The 25,801-nt window shown below is 44.8% G+C and overlaps 1 protein-coding gene across 1 annotated transcript; it reads left to right on the top strand.

Annotated features, from left to right (window-relative positions):
- The first annotated feature begins 2,568 nt into the window (after nt 1–2,568).
- On the top strand, nt 2,569–18,871 carry skap2 (src kinase associated phosphoprotein 2). Its single transcript, XM_041871666.2, has 13 exons — nt 2,569–2,773; nt 3,278–3,383; nt 3,583–3,608; nt 3,824–3,916; nt 5,002–5,082; nt 6,889–6,972; nt 7,816–7,940; nt 9,625–9,688; nt 9,895–9,993; nt 13,341–13,439; nt 14,563–14,675; nt 18,324–18,432; nt 18,523–18,871. The coding sequence occupies exons 1-12, from the start codon at nt 2,734–2,736 to the stop codon at nt 18,414–18,416; spliced, it is 1,023 nt and encodes a 340-aa protein (XP_041727600.2). The 5' UTR covers nt 2,569–2,733; the 3' UTR covers nt 18,417–18,432; nt 18,523–18,871.
- The last annotated feature ends 6,930 nt before the right edge of the window (nt 18,872–25,801 follow it).

Consider the following 25,801-nt stretch of genomic DNA (forward strand, 5'->3'; position numbering starts at 1 on the left):
GGAGGACATGAGTACCATGCTTCCCTGAACATGTACTGTAGCTTCATCACCATGCCCCAACTGTCTCCCACATAGTGCAAGTTGAGACGTCAAACACACACACACACACACACACACACACACACACACACACACACACACACACACACACACACACACACACACACACACACACACACACACACACACACACACACACACACACACACACACACACACACACACACACACACACACAGAGGGCACATTGAGATGTAACACAAACTCCAGACTGATTCACAATGGATGACAGACAGTACTGTACATGGAATTGATTGGACAATACACTTTTATATACACAGGCTTGGACAGGACAGAGAAATGAAAACACCCAGTTGAGTCTGAGATCCCTCATAAAACATGATGTGGGTTTAGGAACCATGGTTGAGTGCAGTGTCTGGTAGTTGAATGACAGAATGATACCCGACCCTGCCATGGCCCCAAACCTCCCCAACAGGCTGACACTGACTGATGATCCCCTGGTCTCTTTCCTGAACACAGAACAGGAGTAGGAGTTGTTTTTTTCTCAGAGAGGGCTCTGTGTTTGCAAACTAACAGTTTCCATTGGCACAAACCAGGCATCCATCCAAGGAATTCTTATCACACCTACATTGGCTTCGTCCCAAATGGCACCCTATTCCCTACATAGTGCACTACTTTGGGCCCCAGTCAAAAGGAGTGCACTATATAAGGAATATGGTGCTATTTGGGAGGAAGATATTATCCATGAAGCTATAATATGTGGTAGTGAGTGATGTGTGGTACTATCTGCCACCACAGATCTGATGTTCATCAACACACTCAGAACAGCCCTAGGGCCTAGGCTCCTGATTCAATAAACTGCCATTTGCCATTAAGATATGAACAGAGATTGAATCTGTACGTTAATTATAGGTTGCCTACCATAATTCACCTAATTGTTGCTTAAAACTGTGGAATGTGGGGTGACGCGGTCACGTAAATAAACCAATGAGAGGGAGGCAACTAAACTACACTGAACAAAAATAGAAACGCAACATGCAACAATTTAAAAGATTCTACTGAGTTACAGTTCAAATAAGGAAATCCGTCAATTTAAATAAATTCATTAGGTCCTAATCTATGGATTTCACATGACTGGGAATACAGATATGCATCTATTGGTCACAGATACCTTAAAAAAATAGGTAGGGGCGTGGATCAGAAAACCAGTCAGTATCTGGTGTGACCAGCATTTGCCTCATGCAGCGCCACACATCTCCTTGGCATAGAATTGATCAGGTTGTTGATTGTGGCTGTGTGAAGTTGCTGGATATTGGCGGGAACTGGAACCCGCTGTCGTACACGTTGATCCAGAGCATCCCAAACATGCTCAATGGGTGACATGTCTAGTGAGTATGAGGCCATGGAAGAATTGGGACATTTACTGCTTCCAGGAGTTGTGTACAGATCCTTGCAACATGGGGCTGTGCATTATCATGCTGAAACATGAGGTGATGGCGGCGGATGATTGGTACGACAATGGGCCTCAGGATCTTGTCACAGCACCTCTGTGCATTCAAATTGCCATTGATCAAATGCAATTGTGTTCGTTGTCCATAGCTTATGCCTGCCCATACCATAACCCCACTGCCACCATGGGGCACTCTGTTCACAACATTGACATCAGCAAACCGCTCCCCCAAACAACGCCATACACGCGGTCTGCCATCTGCCCAGTACAGTTGAAACTGGGATTCATCCGTGAAGAGCACACTTCTCCCAGCGTGCCAGTGGCCATCGAAGGTGAGCATTTCCCCACTGAAGTCGGTTACGATGCCGACTGCAGTCAGGTCAAGACACTGGTGAGGACGACAAGCTTCCCTGAGATAGTTTCTGACAGTTTGTGCAGAAATACTTCGGTTGTGCAAACTGACAGTTTCATCAGCTGTCCGGGTGGCAGGTCTCAGACAATCCTGCAGTTGAAGAAGCCGGATGCGGAGGTCCTGGGCTGCCGTGGTTACACGTGGTCTGCGGTTGTGAGGCCGGTTGGACGTACTGCCAAATTCTGTAAAAAAGACATTGAAGGCGGCTTATGGTAGAGAAATTAACATTCAATTCTCTGGCAACAGCTCTGGTGATCATTCCTGCAGTCAGCATGCCAATTGCACGCTCCCTCAAAACCTGAGACATCTGTGGCATTGTGTTGTGTGACAAAACTGCACATTTTAGAGTGGCCTTTTATTGTCCCCAGCACAAGGTGCACATGTGTAATGATCATGTTGTTTAATCAGCTTCTTGATATGCCAATCCTGTTAGGTGGATGGATTATCTTGGCAAAGGAGAAATGCTCATTAACAGGGATGTAAACGATAAAACGAATGTGTGCACAACATGTTAGAGAAATAAGCAGATTTCTGGGATCTTTTATTTCAGCTCATGAAACATGGGCCAACACTTTACATGTTGCGAGTCAGTGTAAATAAACGCATTCCAGAAAATACTATTGGGTGTGCAGGTACCGTGCGTGCAGGTTAAACGCGGTGGCGGTGCAGGTGGATCAAGAAAGGAAGGATACGGCCCGCGGTCAATAGTTGAATAGTGTCGCTGCGCTGTAGCCAGTGGTAATTGTATTGATTAGTGAAATTATTCTATAACTTCCGTATCTCTCAGCCCACCAGAGCTTCCGTGTTCCAGTCTACCCTTGCTGGATTTTTTACTTTGTGTTTTTTTACAATGCGGGCAATTCCGGAGGAGTTAACGACGCTTATTTCAGGTAGGCCTATTTCTAATAATCGACGTGTTAGTGTAATGGATTTCTATCCTATCGTTGTCAAACGTGAAGTTTTACAAAAACATTTTATAACTGTTTTGAAAAAGAGGAAGTAAGTGGCTGTGTTTCACTGCTATATGGATGGTAGAGGTCTTTCCACCATAGAGACGATTGCCACAAACAAACAGGTGCACCCTTCAGTTGTAACTAATATGATTAGTTTATTAGTTGGCAGTTTGAAATGAATATGCATGCTACATATTGTACACACGTTTCCATCCGAAGTTTTTGTTTATCGCTCCAAAACAATTATACTAAAACCAAAAGGACAATGTTTTCATGTGGAAAAGTTAGAAATGTATCCTAAAAACGGGGAATTGTTTTTAATATTTAGACCATAGTTGAATATTCATTTAAATATTTGGGAATGGGCTTAGTCATTCTGGTTAATTATTGTGATCACATGACCTCAAACTTTGACGCCTTCACATTTCTTCCCCTTTTAAGATCTTGAAGATTTCCTCTCCGATGGTCTGAAAGGAGAGAATTTGAGCAAGAAGGCGAAGGAGAAAAGAGAAGCATTTGTAAAGCGGATCAAAGAGGTCAAATCTGGGTATGTTTACATTTTTACATTTGTCATTTAGCAAACGCTCTTATCCAGAGCGACTTACAGTTAGATTAGACTCCAGAAGAACCTTTATATATTATAAATACTTTGTGCTTTTGCAACAGTTCGTTGGTTCATGAATATAACTATAGCAGTTTCTCAGTTGTACTGTGCCGATATATCGTTTCCTTCTCGTGTCTTACAGATACCCTCAAGATTTCAACGAGAAACGTATGTTTTATCTCTGTGTGCTTGATGTCAATGTGTTTAAAAATACATCTAAGTAACATGCAGTACAGTTGGCCGATATTATATTACGTCCCAAATGGCACCCTATTCCCCTATGGGCCTTGGTCAGAAGTAGTGCACTATATAGATAATAGGGGGACATTTGGGACGGGCGTGTGTCTTACTGTACTATATCAACAACTACCGTTATGAACCAGGAGATGCAGAGGACTCAGAAGAGGAAGAAGAGGTGGACAGCAACAATGATGGAGGGTCAGAACGCACAGATAAGGATGATGAGACCTGTGAAGGTATGTCACAAACAGTTGGGTGTATAGCAGGGTGAACACAAGTGTATAGACCAGGGTTAACACTAGGGTGTATAGCAGGGTTGGATTCAAGGAACACACATTTAAATTCATGCTTCTTTGAAAGAAAACAATTGGAATGAGCTAGAATTTCAGTTTACTTCCTGAATTGACTGAATTGAAATGGACCCCGACTCTGATACAGTCTACCGTACACTAAACTACAGACATTTATTTACATGCATACAAAAGTATGTGGACAAATGAGTGAATTTGATTATTTCAGCCATACCCATTGCTGACAGGTGTATAAAATTGAGCACCCAGCCATGCAGTCTCCATAGACAAACATTGGCAACTGACTTTGGAAGCCATTTGAAGGGCACAGCTGTGGGTTGGCCCCTTGTGACAGAGCGAGAGTCGTTTATTACTCACAGCCTAGAACCTCGCAGGGTGCAGTCAAGAGGTCTAGAGTTACCACTGAACATTTCTACTACAGTCCAAGAAAATGCATGCCTATGTATACAGTAGTCCAGCTCCTATACAGCATTTGTGTATTTGGTTTTGTTAATAGTATCAAGATAAACCTTGTGAAAGGGTAAAGGGGTCTGGGTTTTATTGGCCTTTAAGCAGCTGTCAGTTTTATGGCCGCTCTTTTACACAGAGCAACTTTGACACAGAGTTGAACATTTGCATTGAAGTTGCACTCTGAACAAGGCAAGCAGTCTCCTGGCTGCACTAGTTGGCTGCAAAATATTGTTCCCTTCTGGACTAAGAGATTCTTAACTTCTATATCGACTGAACTGATGACAAACCAAAAAAGCAAAGATGTGTGTTACTCTCTTTTTGAACATTGTAAAGGTGCATTTTCACTGTGAGGTTCATTGGAATCTGGGACTGTGTAGTAGGTCATCTTGGTTTTCGGGAGCAATTGCAAGAAAAGAGAAAGCAAAACTGTACTATTTCCTGTTTTGCCAAAGTAACAGTTGTCCAATTGGCTTAGCCATAGTCATTGATCTAAATGATGAGAATGGAAAGAAGGTTGATGGAAGGTTGATAGACTTGCATCATTGTCTCTCTCCTTATAGGTGCTCAGCAGTCTCCAGCTGTGGCAGCTCAGGACCTCCAGTCTGTGTTCAAGGCCGGACACCTGGAGAAACGCAGGAAGGGTGGGGGTCTTCCATAGACATGCATATATACACATACAGTGCCCTCCACTATTATTGGCACCCCTGTTTAAGATGTGGTTGAGGACTTCCAAAAATTCTCCTTTTTTTTTAAACAACATAGAACCCAAATGCAAAAAAAGAGAAAAATCCAACCTTTTATTTAAGTACATTACTTTGGTGGTAAAAAAAAAAATCACACATAAAAAAAAAAAAAAAAACTTGAAATCATGTGTCCCACAATTATTGGCACCCCTAACAATTCCGCTGAAATTTTTAATTGATTTTTTAAAAAATATATTTTTCTGTAGTTGCTAAAGTTGGTCAAGGTATCTAGGAACTTTTAATTAGTAATTCATGACTTCCTGTTTCCCTGGGGTATAAATATGACGTGACACAGAGGCCTAATTCTCTTACCCATTTGTCAACATGGCAAAGACAAGAGAACACACCATTCAAGTAAGGCAGATTTGTGTTGACCTTCATAAGTCAGGCAATGGCTACAAGAAAATAGCCACTCGCCTTAACTTGCCCGTATCTACAGTCAGAGGAATCATTAAGAAGTTTAAAACAACTGGAACAGTGACAAACAAGGCTGGAAGAGGTCCCAAGTTTATCTTGCCACAACGCACAGTGAGGAGGATGGTAAGAGAAGTAAAAAAAAGTCCTAAGCTCACTGTCACAGAATTGCATCAAAGAGTGGCATCTTGGGGTCACAAAGTCTCCAAAACAACCATCAGACGCTCTCTACATGCCAACAAGCTGTTTGGGAGGCATGCAAGGAAAAAGCCTTTTCTCACTAACACTCACAAACGTAAACGTCTGGAGTTTTCTAAGCGGCACTGGGACTTCAACTGGGATCGTGTGCTTTGGTCAGATGAGACTAAGATTGAGCTTTTTGGCAACAAACACTCTAAGTGGGTCTGGCGTAAAACAAAAGATGAGTATGCCGAAAAGCACCTCATGCCCACCGTGAAGTATGGTGGAGGATCTGTGATGCTGTGGGCCTGTTTCTCTTCCAAAGGCCCTGGGAACCTTGTTAGGGTGCATGGCATTATGAACGCTTTGAACTACCAGGACATTTTAAATAAAAACCTGATGGCCTCTGCCAGAAAGCTGAAGCTGGGTCGTCATTGGGTCTTTCAGCAGGATAATGATCCAAAACATGTGGCAAAATCTACACAAAAATGGTTCAGCAGTCACAAACTCAAGGTCCTCCCATGGCCATCTCAGTCCCCAGACCACAACCCAATCGAAAACCTGTGGGGCGAGCTAAAGAGGAGAGTGCATAAGAGAGGACCCAGGACACTGGATGATCTAGAAAGATTGTGCAAAGAAGAATGGTCAAAGATCCCCCTCTCTGTGTTCTCCAATCTTGTGAAATGTTATAGGAGGAGATTAAGTGCTGTCTTGTTGGCAAAAGGGGGTTGTACAAAGTATTAACATCAGGGGTGCCAATAATTGTGGGACACATGATTTCAATTTTTTTTTTTTTTTTATGTGTGATAATTTTTTTTTACACCAAAGTAATGTACTTAAATAAAAGGTTGGATTTTTCTATTTTTTTGCATTTGGGTTCTATGTTGTTTAAAAAAAAATGAGAATTTTTGGAAGTCCTCGACCACATCTTAAACAGGGGTGCCAATAATTGTGGAGGGCACTGTATATTGTTTATGTACGACATTGGTGTCTTCACTAACATACACAACACATACTCTGGGACTTTGGGGGAAACAACACTGTTTATGAGCCTCCAGGTTCTGGATTGTACAACTATGTTGATGGTAATGTTCCCATTGTCTTCCACAGATCACAGCTTCTTTGGCACAGAGTGGCAGAAGAGATGGTGCGCTTTGAGCAGCCACATATTCTACTACTACGGCAGTGAGAAAGGTATTCAACCAGACATTCTACTACTACGGCAGTGAGAAAGGTATTCAACCACATATTCTACTACTACGGCAGTGAGAAAGGTATTCAACCACACATTCTACTACTACGGCAGTGAGAAAGGTATTCAACCACACATTCTACTACTACGGCAGTGAGAAAGGTATTCAACCACACATACTACTACGGCAGTGAGAAAGGTATTCAACCAGACATTCTACTACTACGGCAGTGAGAAAGGTATTCAACCACACATTCTACTACTACGGCAGTGAGAAAGGTATTCAACCAGACATTCTACTACTACGGCAGTGAGAAAGGTATTCAACCACATATTCTACTACTACGGCAGTGAGAAAGGTATTCAACCACACATTCTACTACTACGGCAGTGAGAAAGGTATTCAACCACACATTCTACTACTACGGCAGTGAGAAAGGTATTCAACCACATATTCTACTACTACGGCAGTGAGAAAGGTATTCAACCACACATTCTACTACTACGGCAGTGAGAAAGGTATTCAACCACACATTCTACTACTACGGCAGTGAGAAAGATATTCAACCAGACATTCTACTACTACGGCAGTGAGAAAGGTATTCAACCAGACATTCTACTACTACGGCAGTGAGAAAGGTATTCAACATTCATGACTTCCCACACAACTGTAGTTTGTGGCGTTTGGGAATGTATATTTGATGTTTTCATAGTATTCCATTTTTATTGAATATATATATATATATATATATATATATATATAATTTATAGCCAAACAATGTTGTTACTCTAGTAATCATGAGTTGTTGTTGTGTTTATCTCTCTCTCTCTCTCTCCTCTGACAGACAAGCAGCAGAAGGGCGAGTTTGCGATTGATGGCTACAGTGTCAAGATGAATAACACCCTGCGAAAAGATTCCAAGAAAGATTGCTGCTTTGAAATTTCTGCCTCTGACAAGCGAGTATATCATGTGAGAGAGAGAGAGAGAAAGCTACTCTCTTGATGACACTTTGAGGCATACCATACCATAATCAGTGCAGTCTGTCCATGCAACATTTCTGCAAGCACTATGGGCCGGTTTCCCAGACACATTCACCGTGCCTTGGAGAATATCTAGAATCTCATTGAAATAGCTTTTTAGTCCATGACTAAGATTTATCTGTCTGGTAAACAGTCCCGATAAAGCTTCTATCATAGTCCAAAATGTGTATGCGTCCACACAGCAGTGTTTTAGAATATTGAATATACTTTCATACTTTTTGAATTCTCAGCTCAGCTCAAGCAATTCCTCCAACTGTCAACATATTCAAAATAATAGAGGACGCGTACAGGAGCCACGTTGGTTGGGAATTGTGGGGAGGTGTGCGTTCGGGTTGTGCTTTCCCCAGCAGATGGTGGTCTCAGAGCGCGTCGCTATGTCCCAATGGGACGCCGGACTATCGCGTGTCTGTGGATTATGATTTACGCTTAAAGGGAAAATCCACTCAAAAACTATCATTTTTTATTAGTCCACTGTTGATACACTCCCAAAATGTTTTGCATGTCAGCAGTCAATTTTTCAAAAGATTGGACTTTCAAAAATGCAAAGTGTCACTGACCACATCATAATGATGATGCAAAACATACACATTTAGTATTTCTCACATACATATTCAGGTTTCTTAGCTAGTTTTTTCCTTCCTTGAGGAAAGTTTAGCTAATACATAAATATCGTACTATTTGTTTATGTTAATTAATTTAGGTGAAACTACTGACGGCCGTTTTCTTCTACCCCTCTCTTTCTCCTCTCTCTCTCTCTACCTCTCTCTACCTACCCTCTCTCTCTCTCTCTCTACCTACCCTCTCTCTCTCTCTACCTACCTCTCTCTCTACCTTTCTCTACCTACCTCTCTCTCTATCTACCTCGCTCTCTCTCTCTCTACCTCTCTCTACCTACCCTCTCTCTCTCTCTCTCTACCTCTCTCTACCTACCCTCTCTCTCTACCTACCTCTCTCTCTACCTCTCTCTACCTACCCTCTCTCTCTCTACCTACCCTCTCTCTCTCTCCACCCTACCTACCTCTCTCTCTACCTACCCTCTCTCTCTCTACCTACCTCTCTCTCTACCTACCTCTCTCTACCTTTCTCTACCTACCTCTCTCTATCTACCTCGCTCGCTCTCTCGCTCTCTCTCTCTCTCTCTCTCTCTCTCTCTCTCTCTCTCTCTCTCTCTACCTACCTCTCTCTACCTACCTCTCTCTCTACCTTTCTCTACCTACCTCTCTCTCTATCTACCTCGCTCTCTCTCTCTCTCTTTCTCCTCTCTCTCTCTACCTCTCTCTACCTACCCTCTCTCTCTACCTACCTCTCTCTCTATCTACCTTTCTCTACCTATCTCTCTCTCTATCTACCTCGCGCTCTCTCTCTCTCTCTTTCTCCTCTCTCTCTCTCTACCTCTCTCTACCTACCCTCTCTCTCTCTACCTACCTCTCTCTCTACCTTTCTCTACCTACCTCTCTCTCTATCTACCTCGCGCGCTCTCTCTCTCTCTCTCTCTCTTTCTCCTCTCTCTCTCTCTACCTCTCTCTACCTACCTTTCTCTACCTACCTCTCTCTCTATCTACCTCTCTCTCTCTCTCTACCTACCTTGCTCTCTCTCTCCCCTGCTCTCTCAGTTCTGTGCGTCATCTCAGAAAGAGGCAGAGGAATGGGTGGAGCAGATAGATTTTGTTTTGAGAGGTTTGTAATACTCACCATTATACCTAATATTTTATCCAACGCACTTTTCATGTGAAGTCTTTTATGAATAGTTTAATAGTAACAAGTATAGACAAATTCCCTTATTTCATTTGAGGCTTTGTGTGGGTGGATGTGGGTGGCTGTGTGTGTGTGCGTGGCTGTGTGTGCGTGGCTGTGTGTGTGTGGCTGTGCATGTGTGTTTGCAGACATGTTAGGGGTCATTCCTTTGGACGAGGAGACGTACGATGACATTGGCCCTGTCGAGGCGGAGCCTATTGACGATGACATCTACGAAGAACTCCCAGGTCTACCATTTCTCATATATATACAGTGGGGAAGAAAATTATTTAGTCAGCCACCAATTGTGCAAGTTCTCCCACTTAAAAAGATGAGAGAGGCCTGTAATTTTCATCATAGGTACACGTCAACTATGACAGACAAATTGAGAAAAAAAATCCAGAAAATCACATTGTAGGATTTTTTATGAATTTATTTGCAAATTATGGTGGAAAAAAAGTATTTGGTCACCTACAAACAAGCAAGATTTCTGGCTCTCACAGACCTGTAACTTCTTCTTTAAGAGGCTCCTCTGTCCTCCACTCGTTACCTGTATTAATGGCACCTGTTTGAACTTGTTATCAGTATAAAAGACACCTGTCCACAACCTCAAACAGTCACACTCCAAACTCCACTATGGCCAAGACCAAAGAGCTGTCAAAGGACACCAGAAACAAAATTGTAGACCTGCACCAGGCTGGGAAGACTGAATCTGCAATAGGTAAGCAGCTTGGTTTGAAGAAATCAACTGTGGGAGCAATTATTAGGAAATGGAAGACATACAAGACCACTGATAATCTCCCCTCGATCTGAGGCTCCACGCAAGATCTCACCCCGTGGGGTCAAAATGATCACAAGAACGGTGAGCAAAAATCCCAGAACCACACGGGGGGACCTAGTGAATGACCTGCAGAGAGCTGGGACCAAAGTAACAAAGCCTACCATCAGTAACACACTACGCCGCCAGGGACTCAAATCCTGCAGTGCCAGACGTGTCCCCCTGCTTAAGCCAGTAAATGTCCAGGCCCGTCTGAAGTTTGCTAGAGTGCATTTGGATGATCCAGAAGAGGATTGGGAGAATGTCATATGGTCAGATGAAACCAAAATAGAACTTTTTGGTAAAAACTCAATTTGTCGTGTTTGGAGGACAAAGAATGCTGAGTTGCATCCAAAGAACACCATACCTACTGTGAAGCATGGGGGTGGAAACATCATGCTTTGGGGCTGTTTTTCTGCAAAGGGACCAGGACGACTGATCCGTGTAAAGGAAAGAATGAATGGGGCCATGTATCGTGAGATTTTGAGTGAAAACCTCCTTCCATCGGCAAGGGCATTGAAGATTAAACGTGGCTGGGTCTTTCAGCATGACAATGATCCCAAACACACCGCCCGGGCAACGAAGGAGTGGCTTCGTAAGAAGCATTTCAAGGTCCTGGAGTGGCCTAGCCAGTCTCCAGATCTCAACCCCATAGAAAATCTTTGGAGGGAGTTGAAAGTCCGTGTTGCCCAGCGACAGCCCCAAAACATCACTGCTCTAGAGGAGATCTGCATGGAGGAATGGGCCAAAATACCAGCAACAGTGTGTGAAAACCTTATGAAGACTTACAGAAAACGTTTGACCTGTGTCATTGCCAACAAAGGGTATATAACAAAGTATTGAGAAACTTTTGTTATTGACCAAATACTTATTTTCCACCATAATTTGCAAATAAATTCATTAAAAATCCTACAATGTGATTTTCTGGATTTATTTTTCTCATTTTGTCTGTCATAGTTGACGTGTACCTACGATGAAAATTACAGGCCTCTCTCATCTTTTTAAGTGGGAGAACTTGCACAATTGGTGGCTGACTAAATACTTGTTTTCCCCACTATATATATATATATATACTGCTGCTCAAAAAAATAAAGGGAACACTTAAACAACACAATGTAACTCCAAGTCAATCACACTTCTGTGAAATCAAACTGTCCACTTAGGAAGCAACACTGACAATAAATTTCACATGCTGTTGTGCAAATGGAATAGACAACAGGTGGAAATTATAGGCAATTAGCAAGACACCCCCAATAAAGGACTGGTTTTGCAGGTGGTGACCACAGACCACTTCTCAGTTCCTATGCTTCCTGGCTGATGTTTTGGTCACTTTTGAATGCTGGCGGTGCTTTCACTCTAGTGGTAGCATGAGACGGAGTCTACAACCCACACAAGTGGCTCAGGTAGTGCAGCTCATCCAGGATGGCACATCAATGCGAGCTGTGGCAAGAAGGTTTGCTGTGTCTGTCAGCGTAGTGTCCAGAGCATGGAGGCGCTACCAGGGAGACAGGCCAGTACATCAGGAGACGTGGAGGAGGCCGTAGGAGGGCAACAACCCAGCAGCAGGACTGCTACCTCCGCCTTTGTGCAAGGAGGAGCAGGAGGAGCACTGCCAGAGCCCTGCAAAATGACCTCCAGCAGGCCACAAATGTGCATGTGTCTGCTCAAACGGTCAGAAACAGACTCCATGAGGGTGGTATAAGGGCCCGACGACCACAGGTGGGGGTTGTGCTTACAGCCCAACACTGTGCAGGACGTTTGGCATTTGCCAGAGAACACCAAGATTGGCAAATTCGCCACTGGCGCCCTGTGCTCTTCACAGATGAAAGCAGGTTCACACTGAGCACATGTGACAGAGTCTGGAGACGCCGTGGAGAACGTTCTGCTGCCTGCAACATCCTCCAGCATGACCGGTTTGGCGGTGGGTCAGTCATGGTGTGGGGTGGCATTTCTTTGGGGGGCCGCACAGCCCTCCATGTGCTCGCCAGAGGTAGCCTGACTGCCATTAGGTACCGAGATGAGATCCTCAGACCCCTTGTAAGACCATATGCTGGTGCGGTTGGCCCTGGGTTCCTCCTAATGCAAGACAATGCTAGACCTCATGTGGCTGGAGTGTGTCAGCAGTTCCTGCAAGAGGAAGGCATTGATGCTATGGACTGGCCCGCCCGTTCCCCAGACCTGAATCCAATTGAGCACATCTGGGACATCATGTCTCGGCTCCATCCACCAACGCCACATTGCACCACAGACTGTCCAGGAGTTGGCGGATGCTTTAGTCCAGGTCTGGGAGGAGATCCCTCAGGAGACCATCCGCCACCTCATCAGGAGCATGCCCAGGCGTTGTAGGGAGGTCATACAGGCACGTGGAGGCCACACACACTACTGGGCCTCATTTTGACTTGTTTTAAGGACATTACATCAAAGTTGGATCAGCCTGTAGTGTGGTTTTCCACTTGAATTTTGAGGGTGACTCCAAATCCAGACCTCCATGGGTTGATACATTTGATTTCCATTGATAATTTTTGTGTGATTTTGTTGTCAGCACATTCAAATATGTAAAGAAAAAAGTATTTAATAAGATTATTTCATTCATTCAGATCTAGGATGTGTTATTTTAATCCCTCTCACAACACCATAGTAACAGTACACAGCTATTTGTTTATGTTAATTAATTGAGGTGCAACTACTGAATACTGTTTACTCTCTCTCTCTCTACACCTCTCTCTACACCTCTCTAACCCCCCCCACACACACACACACACACACACACACACACAGAGGAGGACATTTCTGCTCCTCCAAAGCCCAGCCCTCCAAAGCCCAAGGTGGAACCACCCACGCCACACAGCAAACCCAGCCCACCCACTAAAGCTACAGGTAACTGGACAGAGAGAGACATGCCTGCCTCTCATCCTTTAACCTCACCAAACACAGACTTCAGAGTGGTTCAGATCATTGCAGAATCAAGAAGAGGATGCCAGTTTTGAGAGAAGGCACACTGGGAAAGGGAAGTCATGATGACGGAGAGGAAGTCCTGGTGAAAAAGCACACAGACATTTCACACTGTTCTGGAAATAACCACATTTCAGTTTGATCCTCCTACCTCTTATTTCTGCAATTCAGAAAACCACATGCATTTGCATGATGTCAGTACAAACAAACTGAAAGCTATTTTTAACCCCTCACACAAGAAATGGTCCACTCTTGAGTGTTATGTGGTTACCATGTATAAAAGCTATAGAGGCTCAATCCCCTGTACACGTCATAGGAGAAAACAGAGGAAGTTTAGTTTATTAAATAGACCATTAAAAAAAAAAAACAAGCACACATAAAACTTTTAAAATCCATACTTGCACATGAGTAAAATCACACAAAGTCTGGGACTTATTTACGTTGTGTTCCTCTTGAGACAAGATGGCTGTGCAAGATCCAACACGGTTGCACACAGTATGACAGAGATAATACAACATAAAAACAAAGAAGAAGAAGAATATCTATCATCATTGCAGTTACATTGTAGGGTACATTCAAATGGCCACAGAACACATCAAACAGTTTTTTTAAACTTGTTTTTTTAAAGCTGCCCAGAGAGGACATAGTTTTTATGGGCATAGGCAACACATTCCACTCTGAGGCTCCAGTATACGAGAAAGTACCTTTCCCAGCATTACTCCTGAACCTGTATAAGCACAAATTAGCAACACCTGATTTGGTGCTGTGATTGTGTGCATCCCTAACATGGGGAAAGTAATCAGTTAGATATCTGGGCGCAGAACCATAAGGGAGGAGAGGGCAGGAGGGAGGGAGAAGGAGAGAGATGACTAGTCTGTATTGTTCTGTTAGCTCTCTACCACCCCTGGAGATTACACACCATTACATCACAATAACCACCCATGTACTGTAGACACTGGGGAACATTTTGATTCTGATCCATCTCTCTCCTATAATCTGTCTGTCTGTGTCTCTCTGTCTGTGTCTCTCTGTCTCGGTCTCTCTACAGTGAATAAGATCACAGACTACCAGAACTACTACCAGGGTATATGGGACTGTACAGGAGATCAACCAGATGAACTGTCCTTCAGACGGGGAGACGCCATCTACATCCTCAGCAAGGTAGGTCTGGGCTGGAGGAACCAACCCTCTTCATCCTCACTCTCACCTACAGACAGGGATCATTGGCAATCCCTCGAGGTTTAGGATGATCTCCTTTTCACAGGCTTATGGTTGCTTGCTTGATGCGGGTCCTGCTTGATGCGGGTCCTGCTTGTTGTGAAGAGCTATACACAGAGGAGACTCACATGATGCCCTTATTCAATCATTCATATCAATCACAACGGCTTGACGTGTTCCATAACGTAGCAAATAGTAAGCAAAAATCCTAAGCAGCTGATAAGCATTAATATAAGAGTTTAACATATGAGCTAGTTATCTTCTCCTTAGAAGCCAGTTTAAGTGTATGTCCTCTTATGGCAAGTGTTACTAGATTCTGTGGTATTTCTAAAGGTCTCTATGAATGGCTGCACCAGACCAGACAAACCACCTAAAGTGGTCAGTTATTAGTGGGCCCTCTGAAGGGTAGACATTTCATATCCTTACTGGCAGCGGCTGGCCTTTAGCCCGGGTAGCCTGGGTAGCAGCTCCAGGACAGGTGAAAGGCTGAGGTGGGTTTGGGACTGGGCCCTCACTCTGTCTGTGTCCCAAATGGCACCTTATCCCCTACATAGTGCACTACTTTTGACCAGGGCCCAGCAGCCCTCTCTCTCTCTCTCTGGCCACTGTGTGATGGGGATTAGTTGTCTCAATGGAAAGGTTTTTAGTGTTCTTGGCGTGAAGCTGGGCCCGCCTGGCAGCGACTGCTATTCCATCACTCTATCCTCCCTCCCTTCGTCTGCCTGGGTTGCTTTCAGCACTCCCTCCATCTCCTCCTCCTCCTCCACAGCCTCCACGGCAGGCAGGCAGGGAGGGAGGCAGATGGTGGCAGACAGGCAGGCAGACAGGCAGACAGGCAGACAGGCAGACAGACAGACAGGTAGACATGCAGACAGACAGGCAGGCAGACAGGCCAGGGGCCACACACCTCTGATGCCTCTCTCACCTAGCCAGGCCTTAATGGGGATGTGTGTTCTCAGGAAACGGCAGGCGGAGTCCGCCACTCCATTCAGACCAGGTGAGGACGTGTGGTGGGCGCCCAATTTCTGAGGCTTGTCAGCTAGCGAGATGTAGGAGTGTTGTTTGTTTGCCAGGTGTGGGGAACTAAAGAGTGATTGTGTGGAGTGGCCTAAAATATGAATACATTCATGGATTAAACATTGTGATACATTGTTGATGTGTAATCAGCCATTTAAATAATCTCTCCAATATTTTCTAATTGGAGGCTGCGTAACCCACTGTACATCATTTGTACCTCCATCATCCAATGTCTTTCTTAGTGGTTTAATGCCGTATGTATTGCAGAGTGGCACTGTTTCACATCAGTCTCTTGTTTGGCGAATACAATGTAATGGTCAATGGAGACTCAACGAGAGCTCTGTTTTTTAGGATCAAGCCTGCTATCTAGTGGTTGATATAAGAACTATCCGCGTCAGTTTCTGAAAACGACTGACCATTTCTTTACCAACAGTGCAGTTTATTACTGTGTAATTACTTCTTAAAATCTATGTTATCATTCTATGTCCAAAGTTTTTAATTCCATCTGAAAGGGGGAATGATCAGAGATGCTGTGCAATGCCAATGTGCATAGTAGACAAACATGGTAACACAACAGCCCACATCCTGAAGAGAAGCAGGAATCAAGTTGTCCTTTCATTGGGTCAGTGTGCAGAATGAAAGAGCCTTTAGATGACCTGGAACCTTGGTGTTGGGGGTTGTGGTTCTGGGAGGTAATGACCATAAAACCTGTCTGGACACTCACACAGACCAGCTGCATCAGGAGGGGGAGGAGGGGCTGCACAGACCCACACACACACACACACACACCCTTCCACTATCCAGAGACCAGGAATAGCCTGAGCGGACAGCGGGCCCCTAGCACAGCTGTCAGACCCCCCAGTCAGCCCCGGCCCAGGGTGTTGGGAAGGGTGTTGTCAGGATATCTAACTTAATGTAACCTGCTGCACACAAAACCTGTATATCTATCTATGTGTGTGTGTGTGTGTGCTCATGTTGTCACAGTGTGGGGTCTGTGCTCCCTTCCTCATAAGTCCCGTATACCTACAGTGTTTTAGTGACTGAGGCCCAGTCTCCAGCTTCCAGACCCCAAAACTCAGTCAGGCAGACATGACTTACCGACCAGCAGTCAACACTGGGCTGGTCCTAGTCAAATACTGGGCTGGTCCTAGTCGACATTGGGATGGTCCTGGTCCACAGGAGGTGTGGCTGGCTTCTAGAATACACACAGGAAGCTAACACACACACACACACCACACACACAGAACCCTGTATCACCCCCAGGGGGCTTGGGACCAAATGTCAATTCCATCATGTCACATACATTAATTATGATGATTGTGACCTTTAGTGTTTATGCCATTATATAATGTGTGTGTGATGTGTTTCAGCTTGTAGTTAATTAGATGTGGTAATTGGCTTCGGCTCTCTGTGTAGCTCAGTTGGTAGAGCATGGCGTTTGCAACGCCAGGGTTGTGGGTTCGATTCCCACGGGGGGCCAGTATGAAAATGTATGCACTCACTAACTGTAAGTCGCTCTGGATAAGAGCGTCTGCTAAATGACTTAATTGTTTTTTTTTAAATGGCATCGTCTTTGGACACAGTCCAGTATTTCATCTCTTATGTGGCTTTAGCTCTGGTCCAGGGTGTTACATATAGCTAGTATCGCCCTGGACCAGAGCTATTGTGGCGGCATATACACCTCTATCAGCTGACTGCACTTCACCATGCCTGACCTGTGGTCCTCAACATGGACACGTTACGAGCATCCACTAGCCTCTGTATTATGTGAGCAGGCCAGGAGGATCACTCTGACCAGGAGAAACTCTGTGCCCTACATGGGAGTGATAGTCCTTGAACTCACTCACTCAGCCTGCAGCCCCAGAGTGCAGGGGGAGGCAGGGAGGGGAGGTATCCTCTGCTCTTCTCAGATCTCTCCCCACTTTTTATTTTATTTCACCTTTTATTTCTACAGGTAAGTCAGTTAAGAACTAATTGTTATTTACAATGACAACCTGTCAGAGCAGAGGCATGGCCCTCTTTATATTTCAGATCTCTCTCCTCTGTTATGGCCCTCCTTTATATCTCTGTAGAGGGGGGGGGGCTGTAGAGGAGGGTGGTGGTGGTCTGTTCCTCATCATGTCTGACCTCGTCTGGTCCTGATCTCCACTCAGACTGAGGCTTGCTGCATGGGGCACCAGCCACACACTGCTCTGCTGCCTAACTCGGCTCACATCGGTGTGGATCTGTGGTGGTTCTCCAGCGTGGTGTGTAACCGTGCCTGAGACCTAAAAACCTCTATTAGCTCCCCAAGCTCAAGATGCATCTCATGTATGTGTGTGTGTGTGTGTGTGTGTGTGTGTGTGTATATATATCTTTTTATTTTACAACAAATGCATTGTAGTGCATTCAATGATACGAAATGTTCTCTCTCTGTTCTCACTGTTCACTCTATTCTCTCCCTCTCTGTTCTCTCTATCTCTGTTATTTCTCTCTCTGTTCACTCTATTCTCTCTCTCTCTCTCTCTCTCTGTTCACTCTATTCTCTCTCTCTCTCTCTTTCACTCCTCTCTGTTCTCTCCTCTCCTCTATCAGGAGTACCAGAGCTATGGTTGGTGGATCGGGGAGATGAAGGGTTCTGTTGGCATCGTGCCTAAAGAATACCTCATGGAGCTGTATGCCATTTAAAGGCCCACCTGAGCAGGTATTTGATCATACAACTCAGCCATGGGTGAAATAACTGTTGGCTTGTTCCAGCAACACTGATGTGTACTGTTTTTGTGTTTTGTTTTAGGGCATCTAAATCCCATCTTCCATGTGTGATGCATAGAGACTGACCATATCTGAAGGGGATGTTAAACTAAGCAGCAAAGCCAACTGTCTGTAGCAAAATGAAAAATAATGGATGCATGTCATGTCCATCTTGATCTTACAAAGTGCTTTAAGGAGTTTTGTCAGCAGGTATTTGAGTTCAGTAAACTGCTTTTGTTTCTAAGTTATCGCCACGTTTCCCCTTTTGATACATGGTCTGTCCAGTGTCTTTGTATTGTGAACTGTCTACAAAGAATCGCTTATGGAGTCTTTGGTTGAGAAATATGTGTATATTAGTGGTCAGGCATATTGAATAAATACTTCCTACTGCTCCTGGTTGTTTGTTTTCTTTACCTGCCATTCCATGCGGAGTTGGATCAAATTGCCTCTACTAGACGCTTATCTCGGGTCAGTTTCCCATTTACCCCCTTATGACCTGCTGAGGATTGGGTGACAGCAAGCTGATCCTAGGCCAGTGCTTGGGGGCCTCTTCTACTCAAGTGTATTCTGATGTGCAGTATGGAAAAACAACCACCAGGTGGCATCAGAGTCCCTGTCTGCAGTAATTCTAACTGACCTCCACTGGTACAGCTTTGCTCCGTTGTTGATGGCAGAACATGTATTTCTTCCTTTAGAGCAGGGTTCTTCAATTCCGGTCCTGGAGGGCCGAAACACCTCGGTTTTTCATCCTCTCCTTCTAATCAGGGGCTAATTCAGACCTGGGACACCAGGTGAGTGCAATTAACTACCAGGTAGAAATAAAAAACAGAAGTGTTTCGGCCCTCCAGGACCGGAATTGAAGAACCCTGCTTTAGAGAGACTACCATATAATTAAATGTAATAGGATCTCTATGGACTCTACACTCTTTCATGCATTTGATTTGGGTGGTATTGTGTTGTTGAATATATAAATTGCAACTCATTGTTCTAAAAGTGAGCTTGCCTGTAAGATAAAAAACAGAAGTCTACTGCCCCATTAATTTAATTGATTTAGAGAAAAAAAACTGTCTGGTTTCCCAGACCCAAATTAAGTATAACCCTGGACTAAAAGCATAATCCATTAAATAGCTTTTCAGTCCTTGATTAGGCTTACTCTGAGAAACCAGCCCTAGGATTCCCTTGATTTATTCAGGCTGCATTTACACAGGCAGACGCTCTTATCCAGAGCGACTTACAGTTAGTGCATACATTTTTCATACTGGCCCCGCATGGGAATCGAACCCACAACCCTGGCGTTGCAAATGCCATGCTCTACCAACTGAGCTACACGGGGCCCAGACAAATTCTTATCTGTTGCCAATAATTTGTCTTTTTACCAATCAGATCAGGTATTTCGCCAATAATTGGGCAAAACGATCTGAATTGGGCTGCCTGTGTAAACCCACTCTTAGTCTTTTCAAACATTTATAAAGCATCTGTATTTTCTCAAGATGTGTAGAAGTGGGATAATTAATTTCCCAATGAGCCAAGTTGGCCTGCTGTAGGCTACTGGACCATATCATTAAGGAACAGCCTTTCTACGCTGCTGCTGACACGGGGAAAGGTCTGTGCCTGTTGAAGTGAATAGACTTAATTAAAGATCTGTCTCAAATAACACCCTATTCCCTACATTGTTCACTACCCATAGGGCTCTTGTCAAAAGTAGTGCACTATATAGGGAATAGGGTGCCATTTAGGACGTATAAAGGTCTGCGCTTATTGAAGTGAGAAGGCTTAATTAAAAAGATGAGCGAGAGATCTGAGTGAACCTGTACAGGGAAAGGGGGTTACCTAGTCAATTGTACAACTGAATGCATTCAATTGAAATGTGTCTTCCACATTTAACCCAACCCCTCTGAATCAGAGAGGTGCGGGGGGCTGCCTTAATCAACATCCATGTCATCAGTGCCTGGGGAACAGTGTGTTAACTGCCTTGCTCAGGGGCAAAACAACAGATTTTTACCTTGGGGATTCGATCCAGCAACCTTTCAGTTACTGGCCCAACGCTCCTACCCACCAGGCTACCGTATAGAGTTAGGAGACAGTAACGCTCCTACCCGCCAGGCTACCGTATAGAGTTAGGAGACAGTAACGCTCCTACCCACCAGGCTACCGTATAGAGTTAGGAGACAGTAACGCTCCTACCCGCCAGGCTACCGTATAGAGTTAGGAGACAGTAACGCTCCTACCCGCCAGGCTACCGTATAGAGTTAGGAGACAGTAACGCTCCTACCCGCCAGGCTACCGTATAGAGTTAGGAGACAGTAACGCTCCTACCCGCCAGGCTACCGTATAGAGTTAGGGAGACAGTAACGCTCCTACCCACCAGGCTACCGTATAGAGTTAGGAGACAGTAACGCTCCTACCCACCAGGCTACCGTATAGAGTTAGGAGACAGTAACGCTCCTACCCACCAGGCTACCGTATAGAGTTAGGAGACAGTAACGCTCCTACCCACCAGGCTACCGTATAGAGTTAGGAGACAGAAACGCTCCTACCCGCCAGGCTACCGTATAGAGTTAGGAGACAGAAATGCTCCTACCCGCCAGGCTACCATATAGAGTTAGGAGACAGAAACGCTCCTACCCACCAGGCTACCATATAGAGTTAGGAGACAGTAACGCTCCTACCCGCCAGGCTACCGTATAGAGTTAGGAGACAGTAACGCTCCTACCCACCAGGCTACCATATAGAGTTAGGAGACAGTAACGCTCCTACCCACCAGGCTACCATATAGAGTTAGGAGACAGTAACGCTCCTACCCACCAGGCTACCATATAGAGTTAGGAGACAGTAACGCTCCTACCCGCCAGGCTACCGTATAGAGTTAGGAGACAGTAACGCTCCTACCCACCAGGCTACCATATAGAGTTAGGAGACAGTAACGCTCCTACCCACCAGGCTACCATATAGAGTTAGGAGACAGTAACGCTCCTACCCACCAGGCTACCATATAGAGTTAGGAGACAGTAACGCTCCTACCCGCCAGGCTACCGTATAGAGTTAGGAGACAGTAACGATCCTACCCGCCAGGCTACCGTATAGAGTTAGGAGACAGTAACGCTCCTACCCGCCAGGCTACCGTATAGAGTTAGGAGACAGTAACGCTCCTACCCACCAGGCTACCGTATAGAGTTAGGAGACAGTAACGCTCCTACCCGCCAGGCTACCGTATAGAGTTAGGAGACAGTAACGCTCCTACCCACCAGGCTACCGTATAGAGTTAGGAGACAGTAACGCTCCTACCCACCAGGCTACCGTATAGAGTTAGGAGACAGTAACGCTCCTACCCGCCAGGCTACCATATAGAGTTAGGAGACAGTAACGCTCCTACCCGCCAGGCTACCATATAGAGTTAGGAGACAGTAATGCTCCTACCCGCCAGGCTACCATATAGAGTTAGGAGACAGTAACGCTCCTACCCGCCAGGCTACCATATAGAGTTAGGAGACAGTAACGCTCCTACCCGCCAGGCTACCGTATAGAGTTAGGAGGAGAGAAGTCAATGGGAGGAAGGGAGAGACCAAGCGGTCATGGAGCGTTGTGTTGGTTTTATGATACCTTAGAGACCGAGCCCTGCAGAGGAGCCCTGTGTGGCAGATGGGCGGTCCTGCTGTGTGCCTGATTGAAATGGCGAGGAGGACGGACCCACCGTCAGCAGTGGGGATAATGGCCCTCTGAGGGGCTGTTTGGCAGGCAGGATCTGGGCTGCCACTGACTGGGCTCTGACCTCTGAGTCTGAGTCTGGGTTGTGGAAGGCATATTATTCTGTCTGCATCTCAATAGTCTACAGTGGCTTCCTCTCCTCTCTCTCTCTCTCTCTCTGTCTTCTTACTCTCTATCTCTCTCTCTCTTCTCTCTCGGCCCACCTCTTACTTCTCTCCCTCTATTTCTCTCTCTCTTCTCTCCCTCTGTTCTCCCCACTCACTATTTCATTCTTACTTTATCTCTTTATTTCTCGCTCTCTTTCTCTGTTTCTCTTCCCCCTCCCTCTCTCAACACCAGTAAAGTGGCTCAGTGTTTTGTTCTGTTCAGCTGAGTGATGCAGGAGCAGCAGCCCACTGCCTGTCCTCTGGGTGACATTCAAACCAAAACATAAATCCAGATCTTTACGGCACAGCGGGGCGATAAAGCTTACAGCTAATTAGAGGTGTCATGAATTACCATAATTAGTTATCGGATATATTACATTGAATATGGAGAGAGAGGAAGGATAAGAGGGAGGAGTTACAGGGCTCTGCGGCAGCCAGGGAGGTACCAGAGAGATATGCAGCTACATGTTCCAATAGCAACACATTCTGAGGCTACCGCTTAGAACGCATGTCCAATACATCGCTTCAGTTCATTCTAAGTAGTATGCTAGTGTGGATATTTGAGCAGAGCCAAGGCTCCTTCGTCCCAAAATGCACCCTTTAGTGCGCTATATAGTGAATAGGTTGCCATTTGGAACCGAGCCATGAGGGGGCTCTGCTGTGCCCTGTGGAGCTGGTGTTTTCATATGTCTCATTTGGAAATCAGAGGGACCATTGTAAACCGGACCATTCTGCAGACATAGGAACCCCATCAGATCAGCTGCACTGAGATAACATCACATTCAGGTAGCATTACATGGTATCAGCAGCACTGAGATAACATCACATTCAGGTAGCATTACATGGGATCAGCTGCACTGAGATAACATCACATTCAGGTAGCATTATATGGGATCAGCAGCACTGAGATAACATCACATTCAGGTAGCATTACATGGGATCAGCAGCAATGAGATAACATCACATTCAGGTAGCATTACATGGTATCAGCAGCACTGAGATAACATCACATTCAGGTAGCATTACATGGGATCAGCAGCACTGAGATAACATCACATTCAGGTAGCATTACATGGTATCAGCAGCACTGAGATAACATCACATTCAGGTAGCATTACATGGTATCAGCAGCACTGAGATAACATCACATTCAGGTAGCATTATATGGTATCAGCAGCACTGAGATAACATCACATTCAGGTAGCATTACATGGGATCAGCTGCACTGAGATAACATCACATTCAGGTAGCATTACATGGTATCAGCAGCACTGAGATAACATCACATTCAGGTAGCATTACATGGGATCAGCAGCACTGAGATAACATCACATTCAGGTAGCATTACATGGTATCAGCAGCACTGAGATAACATCACATTCAGGTAGCATTACATGGTATCAGCAGCACTGAGATAACATCACATTCAGGTAGCATTACATGGGATCAGCTGCACTGAGATAACATCACATTCAGGTAGGATTACATGGTATCAGCTGCACTGAGATAACATCACATTCAGGTAGCATTACATGGGATCAGCAGCACTGAGATAACATCACATTCAGGTAGCATTACATGGTATCAGCAGCACTGAGATAACATCACATTCAGGTAGCATTACATGGTATCAGCAGCACTGAGATAACATCACATTCAGGTAGCATTACATGGGATCAGCTGCACTGAGATAACATCACATTCAGGTAGGATTACATGGTATCAGCTGCACTGAGATAACATCACATTCAGGTAGCATTACATGGGATCAGCTGCACTGAGATAACATCACATTCAGGTAGCATTACATGGGATCAGCTGCACTGAGCTAACATCACATTCAGGTAGCATTACATGGGATCAGCTGCACTGAGCTAACATCACATTCAGGTAGCATTACATGGGATCAGCAGCACTGAGATAACATCACATTCAGGTAGCATTACATGGGATCAGCAGCACTGAGATAACATCACATTCAGGTAGCATTATATGGTATCAGCAGCACTGAGATAACATCACATTCAGGTAGCATTACATGGGATCAGCAGCACTGAGATAACATCACATTCAGGTAGCATTATATGGTATCAGCAGCACTGAGATAACATCACATTCAGGTAGCATTATATGGTATCAGCAGCACTGAGATAACATCACATTCAGGTAGCATTATATGGTATCAGCAGCACTGAGATAACATCACATTCAGGTAGCATTATATGGTATCAGCAGCACTGAGATAACATCACATTCAGGTAGCATTATATGGTATCAGCAGCACTGAGATAACATCACATTCAGGTAGCATTATATGGTATCAGCAGCACTGAGATAACATCACATTCAGGTAGCATTATATGGTATCAGCAGCACTGAGATAACATCACATTCAGGTAGCATTACATGGTTGTGTGATCAAGCTGTCATATTCTCTGGTTGGTTTTCCACATTTCAGGTGTATCATTGTAACAACCATTTCCAGACGTATTGCAGTTTGTCTCCTCATCTGTGAACCCCTATCTCTTCCCCCTAGGACACCAGAGCTGATTTAGGATCATTTTTGCCTTTTAGGTCACAATGAACAAGATTAGATGGACAGGGTGGACCTGATCCTAGATCAGCACTCCTACACTGAGATGGTTGACACACAGGGCCCCAGCTCTCTAAGCTGCGTAGGCTAGGGTATGGGGTAGGCTGCCAAATGCAAGTTAGGCTAAATATTGCCTCTCCCTTTAATGACGCTAATAAAGTCTTTTGTTAATGGACGTGGACTTCACGCACCCCTCAGCTTTGGACAGCCATACCCCCAGAATATACAGGCCCTTTTATTACAATTGAGCACTAAGATATAATGTTTCATAGATAAATGCCACCTTGACATTAATCTTCAGAGCACTAAATTTCACTAATGATACCAGAATATCACTAATTAATACTTGCAACCATAAAATTAAAGTTTTACCAGCCGAATACATACAGTTTCAGCCACTGAGGAGTGACGGAGAGAGAGAGAGGATAAAAGAGAAAAAAACAAAGCTTGGAGAATTTCTTGAATTTGTCTTTGTCAAGACAACATTTCAGAGAGGATTTTGGAAGCATCCTGGTGTTGATCCTTGTATCACAAACAATATCCTTCTTGGCCTCTAAGTCACCGGTTTAGGTTAGAACAATTCTGGTTACTTTCCCATAATTCCCAGGTTTTCCAGACATCTGGGTGGAGGATTCTGGATTTCCTGTTTATTCCGTGTTGATTCCGGGAATCTACCGACCGGGATTTCTGGAAAACCTGGGAATTTGGAGAAATTTACCAGAATGGTACAACGCTTCACTGGTTCCACCCAGAGAGCCTGGCCACTGTCCCACAGTGAATCCTCTATTGGGAAGCCCTTTCATGTTCTCTCTCTATGTACTTGTAGTTGGAGGGTAGACAAGATCTACACCACTTTGGAGAAGTGCTGTAGTCTTCAT

This window comes from Coregonus clupeaformis, unplaced genomic scaffold (assembly GCF_020615455.1).
Source record: "Coregonus clupeaformis isolate EN_2021a unplaced genomic scaffold, ASM2061545v1 scaf1582, whole genome shotgun sequence".
Classification (NCBI taxonomy): Eukaryota; Metazoa; Chordata; class Actinopteri; order Salmoniformes; family Salmonidae; genus Coregonus; species Coregonus clupeaformis.